Source organism: Copadichromis virginalis, linkage group LG19 (genome assembly GCF_057382275.1).
Source record: "Copadichromis virginalis isolate Kocher_CV1m ecotype Utaka linkage group LG19, C_Virginalis_male_GT1.1, whole genome shotgun sequence".
In the NCBI taxonomy this organism is placed as follows: Eukaryota; Metazoa; Chordata; class Actinopteri; order Cichliformes; family Cichlidae; genus Copadichromis; species Copadichromis virginalis.
In genome coordinates this window covers 6,047,568-6,057,491 of record NC_140636.1, presented here as the reverse complement: position 1 = coordinate 6,057,491, position 9,924 = coordinate 6,047,568, and the positions used below count along the sequence as shown (strand labels likewise).

Below are 9,924 nucleotides of genomic sequence, written 5' to 3'. Positions count from 1 at the left end.
ACTTTCACCAGTCAACGAATGTACAGATGTTTCCATCAATGAACCTGCGATGCTGAGGGTGAACAACAGCAAGTTTTAATCAAAGCCTGTGTGAACATATGCTTTACAGTTTACCACCATCGCTGCCCTTGGGAACGATGCAGCTCCTGATTCAGGATTTTTCTCAGTTGTATGTTCAGTTTCAGGAAAATACTGGGTCACAACTTTGTAATAGTGAAGTCACATATTCCTGTTAGGAGCCTGAGTCATTTTGGACCTCCAGTGCACATATTAAACAGATATGTAGGACTGCTTACTTCCATTTGTGCAGCATCTCTATGATTAGATCCCAGAGTGACACTAACAACTAGTTAATGTATTTATTACTTAATTAAGTTTAGTTTAGGTAGCATATACATGTCTGAGCTTTACAAAGGGTCTAATCACACAAGCCAAGGTGTGAAACTGGGTGTGGGTCACAATCAGCCAGAGTTTCGGGTGAGCTCATTGTGAAACCTGGCCCCACCCGATCATGTGATTTCCTGAGGTCAGAGGGCCCAGGATGTGAGTGGGCGTTAAGGCGTCTGGGAAGGATCTGGATTATAGATGGCAGACAGTTGGTGTCGTAAACCCCGCCTCTGTTCAAAGATGGTCGCTCACAGTGGACATAGATGCTTCTTTCACTCCTCTTTCAAACCATCTGTCCTCTCTGTCCAAAATGTGAACATTGGCATCCTCGAAAGAGTGTCCTTTGTCCTTAAGATGCAGATGGACTGCTGAGTCTTGTCCTGTGGAGGTGGCTCTTCTGTGTTGTGCCATGCGCTTGTGAAGTGGCTGTTTGCTCTCTCCGATGTAGAGGTCTGGGCATTCCTGGCTGCACTGATGCTGCGACTGACTGAGGACCTTCACACACAAACAGCATCTACATGCAATGCATCTACCTCTGCATTAGTCTGACAGCGGTGAATGAGTCTGCTTTCACAAACAACAGCACAAATACATATACAGGAAATGCTGCATGCTGGTCACAACCAGAGCCGAAAATGGATCCCACTCATGAGCTCTCTTCATTTTCTTTTAATTTATTCATTTATTTTAAATAAAACATGATTATTTATTGATGCATTCAAGAAGTTTACATTACATTATATGGCTTTAATAATATACCAAAGGTATACAGCTTTGATTTTGGTCATTTAGGCACAACAATCACAATTTAACATTTTATAAAAAAATGATGATAAGACTATCTGTGCTTTATCTGCAGGAAAGAAGATCTTTGATCATTGTAAACATACTTCCATCGTTGGAAAGAGACAGAAAGCTGCCGTTCGTGAGGAGGGGTCAAATTATGAGGCTGCTGTAAATAGCACAACATACTGGTTAATTAGCTCAACCACCTAGCAGTAACGCACGTTTTGCTCTTCAGAGTTCCTCCGATGATTTAGCGGTTAACACGTTCCCTTGCAAATCAAAATGTCGCAGGTTCAATTCCAGCTGAAGACAAAACTGCCTTGGAGGTTGTGTCAGGAAGGGCATCCAGCATAAAGCTGCCCAAATACACTGAAACTATGAAAGCGTCATCTTGACAAATGAACGTGACTGGATCTGTGTGGCGCTCTGCAGCTGGACAGCAGAACAGGGTCAAAGTGAGAGAAGGAAGAACACTCACACTCCCACAGCACACTTACACCTCGGCTCAGCTTGTTTGCACCTGCTCTTCAGTCTCTGCATTGTTCCACTATAACAAAGCTCTGCGCCACCTGCTCCTCCTCTGCTGGGCCAGCGTCCTCGTCTCCAGAACCGCCTGGATCTCCTTCCCGCTGCCTCTGGGTGTCTGCCGTACTGTCGGCTGGAGGCGAGGGCTGACACTCGGCGGGCTGCTGGTTCGTCACTGTCGCGTCACACTGTTGCGGGCTCGTGTGTGTGCCGTCGTCATGACTCAGCGCTGAAGCTTTTCCCACCACTGGCTTCCTGAGGCTTCTCTTCTTTGTTTCTGTGTTTGCTTTTCTTATTTGTTTCCTCCTGTCTTGGTTTGTGTTGTCCCCCTCTTTTCTTGTTGTCTCATGTTCATTTTCCTGCACTTGTCCCATCCACTCCACCAACCCTCTCAGCTCCTGCTCCTCCTCATCCACGGAGCTGAGAGAGGAAAGCTCTGACTTGACCGGACTCTCGTCTTGTGTCCCTGTGAAAATCAGCGTGTGTCAGTTAAGTGCTGGAGGCTGTTAGGGCACCCTTGGAGCAAATGACAAATTTTGTTGTATTCTGAGTGTGTGAGTGTGTGTTACCAGTGTCGTGCTGTGTTGGAGGCTGTGCTGTGGCTCCTGCTCTGAGTGTGATGTGGAGGGAAATGGCCTTGGGGCCACTGAGCTCATCATCCACTCTGCTTCTGTGGGTGTCGCTGCCGGTGTCCCCTGGAGCGCTTGCCCCTCCACTGTTCCTGCCTCTCCGACTGCCGTCCAAACTTTGCTGAGCTTTGCTGTCGTCGTTGGTAGTGAGCACAGGTGCAACAGCAGTGCAGGGATTCTCGCTGCAGTCTGTCTTGGGCAGGTCAGCGGCACTCACAGCTTTAGTGCTGCTGCAGACTTTGTGGGGCTTGTCTGGAAGCAGGGGCCGGCCCCTGATGGCCAGGTCAGGGTAGGTCCTCTGCATCTCCATAATAGACGGGTCTACACTGCAGAGGTGGTAATGCTGAGGCTTAGGCTGGGGGGTTGTTACAAGCCTGGTGTCCAAGTACAGTACCTGGCAAACAGAACAGGTGATTTAGTATTGTATCATTGTAGTTTTACCTTACAGTATAAATAACATTTAGCTCACAGGCTGGCCTCTTAACGTTCACCACACTTTCGTTTATGCTCTTCTGACTGTCAGCAAGATGTCTGAAGCGCCTTCAGGGCTGAGGAGCTTCAGCTAAACGGACTGGTAAACGCCTTTCTGCTCTAGCTGAGCACTCAAAGCATTTTAAACAACTTTGTGCTTTCATTCCCACACATTCGCTGTGCTGCTTGTGTCTGAGATACTCACTCCTCTCTTCACTGCAGATGGCCCATTGCATCTGTTCATTTTCCAAAAATATGAAAGCAGACTTAAACCATCGATCTTACGGTTGTCTTTTTGGTTTTTCCTGCCTTTTCCCCAGGTCTGTTTCTTCCTCATCACTACACGCTGCTTTCTTATCTGGGTTAAAGGCTCCCCCTTCACATGTTCAACACGGTTGATAGCTAAAAGCTTAGTTGATATAGATATCACATGGAGCCATTATTTTAAAAAGCGTCTGTTTTTTTAATATAACATGTGATTGGCATTTTAAAAGAAAAAATTGTTCATGCCACTGAAATATCTTACATACAGGCTTCCTTATTTTAGGCTTACAGTATTTTCTGCACTATAAGGCGCACTTAAAATCAACATCGGCCTTATGTATGAATCCTGGTTGTGCTTACTGACCTCGAACCGATGTTATCTGCTACACAGCGCTCAGCAATCTGTCAAAAAGATCTTAGTCAACTTTGCTAAGCTACGAAGCCGCACTGCTTGATGGACTGTCGCAGCATTACGACTACTGTAGTCAGGAGCAGAGATGGGCAGTTACTGTAATCTGATTACTTTTTTCAAGTAACGAGTAAAGTAAGGGATTACTATTGCAAAAACGGTAATTAGATTACCGTTACTTTCCCGTAGGAACGCTGCGTTACTGCGTTACTAAAACCGTGATTTTTCTGCGAGAATGTCTCATGACAGTGACGTAAGCGAGTGCGACGTCCGTGACAACAGCTGTGTGCAGATCAACAATGGATCACATATCGAGTGCAGAGAGAGTATGAGCGTGCAGCGTTTAAAGCGTGGAAGTACTGACCTTACTTTGAGTTTGATTCCATAAAAAGGGACAAAAACATTAGTGTCCGCTGTGCGTGGGAAGAAAACTTCTTTTTACACCGAAAAAAACCCCTAAACTTCCAACAAGCACCGAGTAGCTACGACGTAATGGGAAACTCACAGAGAAACTCGCGGATTCTTCCACTGACCTCAGCACACCTGCACCAGGGTAAACCTCCGCCTGCCCCACTCCTGCTTTACAGGTGAAAATAGAGCAACAGGACCGCTGAGTCTGTGACTTTATTTATTTTCTGCTGTGTTTTACTTGCATCTATTTGAAAGACTGAGTGTAAACACACAAAATATTTTATTTTATGTGCTGGAATGTGCAGAAAATAGGTTTAAATGTTAAACTAATTTCTTCCAGTCAGAGAATGTTGCATATAATTAAATGTTTGCTTGATGCATAAAGTTAAAAGATTAAAACTAATAAAACAAGTTAAAAAAGAGACTTTTCCATTTGATTACATTTGTATGATGGATTATGCAGAAAAAGTAGAATTGGGCTGAAAGATCTATCGCTTTATCACCTCTTCAGGTTGTAAATCGTGTTTTTAAAAGTAACTAAGTAATTAATTACTTTTGAAAATAAGTAATCAGTAAAGTAACGGGATTACTTTTGGGGGGAAGTAATCAGTAATTAGTTACTGATTACTTTTTTCAAGTAACTTGACCAACACTGGTCAGGAGCCTTGCGGAGTAATCTGGGTCTAAACTCCGTCTTCTTCAGGTCCCAAAGTCAAACGAACACTGCAGCATCACTGAGCATTGAAAACTGTCTAAATTCTTTCACCTTTAATAAAACGATCAGCGTTGCTGCTTTACCAGGTGTAACAATTAAGTTAACATCCAGGCGTCCATGAAAACAGGATTTATTACATTTAACAGAGTTGTCCTAAATGATTAAACATGCAACTATTTTGCTGGTAATACCTGAAATGAGTAAAGAAAATCAACAGCCTATTTATGCAAGATAATTCATAATTTTATTGGGGGGTTATATTGGTTGGGTCTGATTATTGGGGGGGGGTCATAACCAACCTAACCCCCCTGGAAATTACGCCCCTGACTGAAGTTGGGCTAGCTGGTATATAATGATGTGCTATGGGATCGCTAGCAACACAGCTATGTTAGCATAACATAAACAGTGAAGCTGCAGGATGAACGCTAACCTTTTTCCACTCGATAAAAGTTAACGTGAAGGCTCCTGATGGTTAGAGACAAATGCAATCGCATGGCAGGATGCTGTACACGGACCAAACTTCAGTCAGGAGAACAACTGAGATAATCCATCCACAATACGAGGTTAGTCATTAATATACTGCAACAACATGGGAACAGAGCAGCTGCCAGAGAATTCAGCATTAATGAATCAATGGCACAGAAGTGGAGGAAGCAAGAAGAATGAGTTGAGTAATGTTTGACTTCTCTGATTTTGTTTCGCCTTATGTATGAAAACAGACCCGTTTATCGGCAGCGTGCCTTATAATCCATGCGCCTTCTGGTCTGAAAACTATGGTATTTGTAGAGGCCTCTAAACCTATTGCTCTACATACCACAGCAGTATGGTGGTCCAGTGTTCTTTCTTCATGTGTTAGACATCAGTCCAGCTGTTTCCCAGCTGTGTTCCAGCTTCGACATGTTGTATTCATGTAACATAAATAATGCTGCTGAGTTTACTGATGAAAACAGATTCAGTTTTATCCCAGGCTAAAGAACGAGTCTTTAAAGGAACTATCCGAGTTGCCTTGCCGTGCTGGAACACCACATTGCACTGCCAGAGGGTTTCCAGAGTAAGGTCAGGTTTAATAAGAGGGCTGAAGGGGCAGCAGACATGGGGAGCACAGTGGAGCAGTGATTAGCACTGATGTGTCACAACTAAAGGCTCCTGGTTCAGAGCTGTGTGCGGTACGTGTTTGTGGTTTGAAATGTGCCAGTACTGTGATGCAGGTGTGGGGGGATAGTTGGGTGTGGCTTCTAGTCTAAGGTGTCCACAGCATGAACACTGACACACGACTGCAGTGCTGCTGGAGTTGAGCAGAAAAACACAAAATGTAGAAACGCGATGGCGCTTAGAGCTCGACCTGAGGATGGCTGTGTGTAACTGCGTGGATCTAGCATGTTACACACAGGACGCTGCCTCGGCCTGAGACAGGCAGACTGCGATTTACCATCAGCTGCTGAAGATGGCCTTTCTGTTGGCAAGAAGGAATAGCTATTGAGGTCGCTGCCATTACAAGTAGCTTTTCCACACTTCGATCCTGTGGAGCTGCAGATATTCAATAAAGTCAAACAGGTGGAAGCAAGAAACTCAACTTTAGCTCCAGTTAATGTTTGTCAGACACACATTCGGCTATTTTTACTTGCCAGTATCATGAAAACCACCAGAGAAGGGTCGGTGCGTGTGCTGAACGCTGGGAGAAGCCTAATACTGAGACCCTACTTATTTAAATGCTTGGCTGTGATGTGCATGAATGTGTCCCAGCACAAACAGTAACACCCGGCACCCTCAGCAAGCTTCATTCATAAACAGCAAACTGAGCTGATTCTAATGTAGTTTAGTTATTAAGCTTTGTCAGTCACTCTTATATCAAATATCGTGTGGGTGCTTATTTTAAACTGTTGGGACTTGTTTTAATGAATGCACACAGTATCGTGTGTCTTCAGTCGGTCTCTGTAAAGCACTCTGGGAAAAGCTGCAGGTTTCAGGAAGCAGCAGCTACCTCTTTTTTATCCTCCTCCGTCTTCTTTTCCTCCTCGTCCTCCGTTTGTTCCGTTGCCGTCCTGTTTTGCGTGCATTCAGTCAGTTTCACAGCTCGCTCTCGTCTCTGAAGAACATCGAGCCACTCCTGTAAAGTAAGACAATCACCGTCACGTGGCGGTCAAACCAAACCCATCTAGCGTGACCTCTGACCTGCCGTCTGTGTCACCTGCACATCCTCTCCCAACAGCCACTCCTGTGTCAGGCTGCAGCCTGATCTGTGCTGAGGGATTTCCCATGATGCTTTACTGATTTCTATTCTGCCCCCCTCTCGTACTGATTGCATGCTCGTTACCTCACAGCACAAAGCACTTTGCTGCTGTGTTTGAGTAAAAATCTGATTTAACTGAATTGAATAATGCTTCAACAATAATAATAATAAAAATTAATGTATTTTTTGTATACTTTGTTTTTCCTTTCTCTGATTTTGTCTCTACATTATTTCTTTGCTTACTTTTCTTTTAGAGCCACTTAGTGTAGGAATTCTGTATTAATTCCCAGGAGATCCTGAATTGTTTAAGGTGAGCAGGGGTCAGATGCAGCAAGGCAGCAACATTGGGGAATTCTGCACACATTCAATTCAGAATGGGCTCATATTTTCTCTTTATATGTTTCTATGTTCTATTAATAATAAAATCTGGCTTTATGAGGTTTGCAAATCACTGGATTCTGGTTTCATCTATATTCCACACAGCTACACAACCTTTTCACAATTGGGTTGTATTTGGCAGCATGGAGCCGTTTTCAGCAGTTGTTATTCTGGGATTCATGACTTTATTCAGAGCAAAGTATAAAACATGACACTTCCTCCTCACACTGCTGAATATTAGAATGGAAATGTGCCAAAGCTGAGCAACCATGAAAAGTTACAGTCATTTAGTATTTCATGGTGACACACTGAATATGCCACGGCTCCAAGGTTCCACCGTTTAAACTCACAGCTTCAAAAAGGGAGGAAATAAAAAAGGGGATAATTTATGGGGAATGATCAGAGGAGCAGGGTCCAGGAACCAGGTTTCACTCTCAGTGAGAGTTTGCTAACTGTGAGATGAGGAAGAGACAAAGAGTTAAGCTCAACTCTGCATCAGTTACTGTGGTACTCAACCTGCTGGCCGGCAGGTTTTCTTTAACAAATTCGGAGTTTCTCCCTGACTCCGCCTTCCTGCTGCAGCTGAACCAGCTGACGGACACCCCTGTTCACAGAATTCATGTGTTTACAAACGTTGAAATCTTAGTTAGATGTTAGTTATTTTTCTTTTTAACAAGTGCTTTTATAATCAATGAGCCATCAGTGTAAGCGCAGAGACAGCGCTCACATCAGGGATTTACTATAGTCTCTGTGAGTCTGTGCACAACTTGAACTTCAGTATCTTGCCCGAGGATGTTTCAGCAGGTGGACTGGAGGAGACAGGTTCGATTATCTACTCTACAAGCTGAGTACAGCTGCTCAGCCCTACTAACTTACCACAGTGGCTTAAAAAACAATCGATGTGATATACTGTAACGTAACTGATGAGACGATTACTAACATGAAACATGGTCATACCTGTGGTCTCAGTTGATCCTCCTGAAGTTCCAGGAAGTGGTTACATTCCACTCTGGCCAAGAGCAGCTCAAAACCAACGAGCATGGCTTTGTCTGCATTAACATCCTCACTGAGCCTGTACTCACTGAAATGCATCAAACAGAACAGAGACAAAGTGATGAGGAGAGCAGAACCACAGACAACTGAGGTGGCTGCAGCTGTGCGGGTAGAGTCTGCTAATCGGAAGGTTGATACCTGTCTGCCAATTATTCTTGGGCAAGATACTGCAGGTTGGGCTCTGATGCATCCATCACAGTGCAAATCTTAGATAGAAAGCACTTAGGTACAGATAGTGTGTAAAATCTGAACTCGGGTTTTTACTTGGTCTCAGGAACCTTTGTAAGAAAAGTGATCCTATGAAAGTCAAGTCAAAGAACCTCGGCTGACCAAGGCGTGTGCTGGAGGTCAATAAAATAAAATATATTTATAAAAAAATATCCATCCATTCGCTTCCGCTCATCCTTTTCAGGGTCGCGGGGCGCTGGAGCCTATCCCAGCTGTCATATAAAAATATATTAAAAAGAAAAAAATCAGACTGTCTCCAGCTGCCTGCTGTGTTTTGGAGTCATTTATTCTGAGAGGGACACATATGATATATGAACAAGCTGAGTGTCTTGACACATGAAAACATTCTTGGGGAATTTTTGGAAAGCTTTGTATACACGTTGTGTCACCACGTGTGGAATTAAAGTGGTAAATGAGCTGGACTTTTCTATTCTGAGCACTCAAACTGCTCTCTACTACAAGCCTCACTCGGTCACACATTCAGACCTGAGCACCAGTGGAATATTCACACACACACAGCTTTGGGATCGCGTCCATTTAACCCGCTCTACCTCCTGAGTCACAGCCACCCTAAGGAGTCTACGTTTGTCCTGACAAAGAGCTGTGCAAGGCTGCGACCTTGTGGATTAATGTCTACAGTTGGTGCGTCACTCTTGCGCTGGTTCTTACCATTGTTTGGGGTCTGTATGAGGCACATAACCAATGGAGGCCAGGACAGACTGTATGGTGGAATTGCTGAAAACTGGCTCAAGACAGTAAACAAATGGAGCCGTAAATGTCTGAAAGAGAAAGAAAACACAAACACGGTTCATCTGTTAGTACACAGGCTCAGTGATCACTTCCGTTTGGCCTGACACAGCTGTGAGCAGAAAAAAGATAAGCGTCACTGGGCTGTTGTGTGTCCACTCACTGCTACACAAGCAGATGTTGTGACACGGTGTGGTTCAGCTGAATGACATCTGCAGTCACAGTGTAACATGTCAAACGAGTATCAAGTGTACTCCTGTACAGAGCCGCTGTGCGGGAAACGCGGCGCGTCTTCTGACCTTTAGTGTCCTGATTTCCTTCTTCCATGGCTGCAGGAACAGGTTGACGCACAGAGTTTCCAGCACTTCTGAGGCTCTGATGAAGGCGGACAGGTGTTTCCTGAAGTCGCTCTGAGCCTCACAGCGCTCAGTCACAGCCTGGTAAAAGGGGAACATTGTGAAAGTCCCGCCGGTCTCCGCCTCGCTCAGTAGATACTGAGCCGCCCTCTTCTGCAGCTGGGGGTCGCGGCACGGCCCGACCTCTGCCCGCTCCTCCAGGTAACACTTGACATAGTCCGCGTACACGTCCCCGCGGGAAGGAGCCGGCCCTCCTGCTCCGGTACCGTCCTTCATGACCGCCACAGCGACGAGCCCCACCACCTCGGACTAACGAGGAAGTGTGGCAGTCCGAC

At 44.9% G+C, this 9,924-nt stretch overlaps 1 protein-coding gene across 1 annotated transcript; it reads right to left on the bottom strand.

The window, feature by feature from the left end:
• On the bottom strand, positions 1 to 9,879 carry LOC146685402 (uncharacterized). Its single transcript, XM_085442147.1, has 6 exons — positions 9,533 to 9,879; positions 9,156 to 9,265; positions 8,163 to 8,286; positions 6,579 to 6,704; positions 2,268 to 2,721; positions 1 to 2,164 (listed from the first exon to the last, which is right to left on the bottom strand). Exons 1-6 carry the CDS (start codon positions 9,863 to 9,865, stop codon positions 1,701 to 1,703), a joined length of 1,611 nt encoding a protein of 536 aa, XP_085298273.1. The 5' UTR covers positions 9,866 to 9,879; the 3' UTR covers positions 1 to 1,700.
• Positions 9,880 to 9,924: the final 45 nt, after the last annotated feature.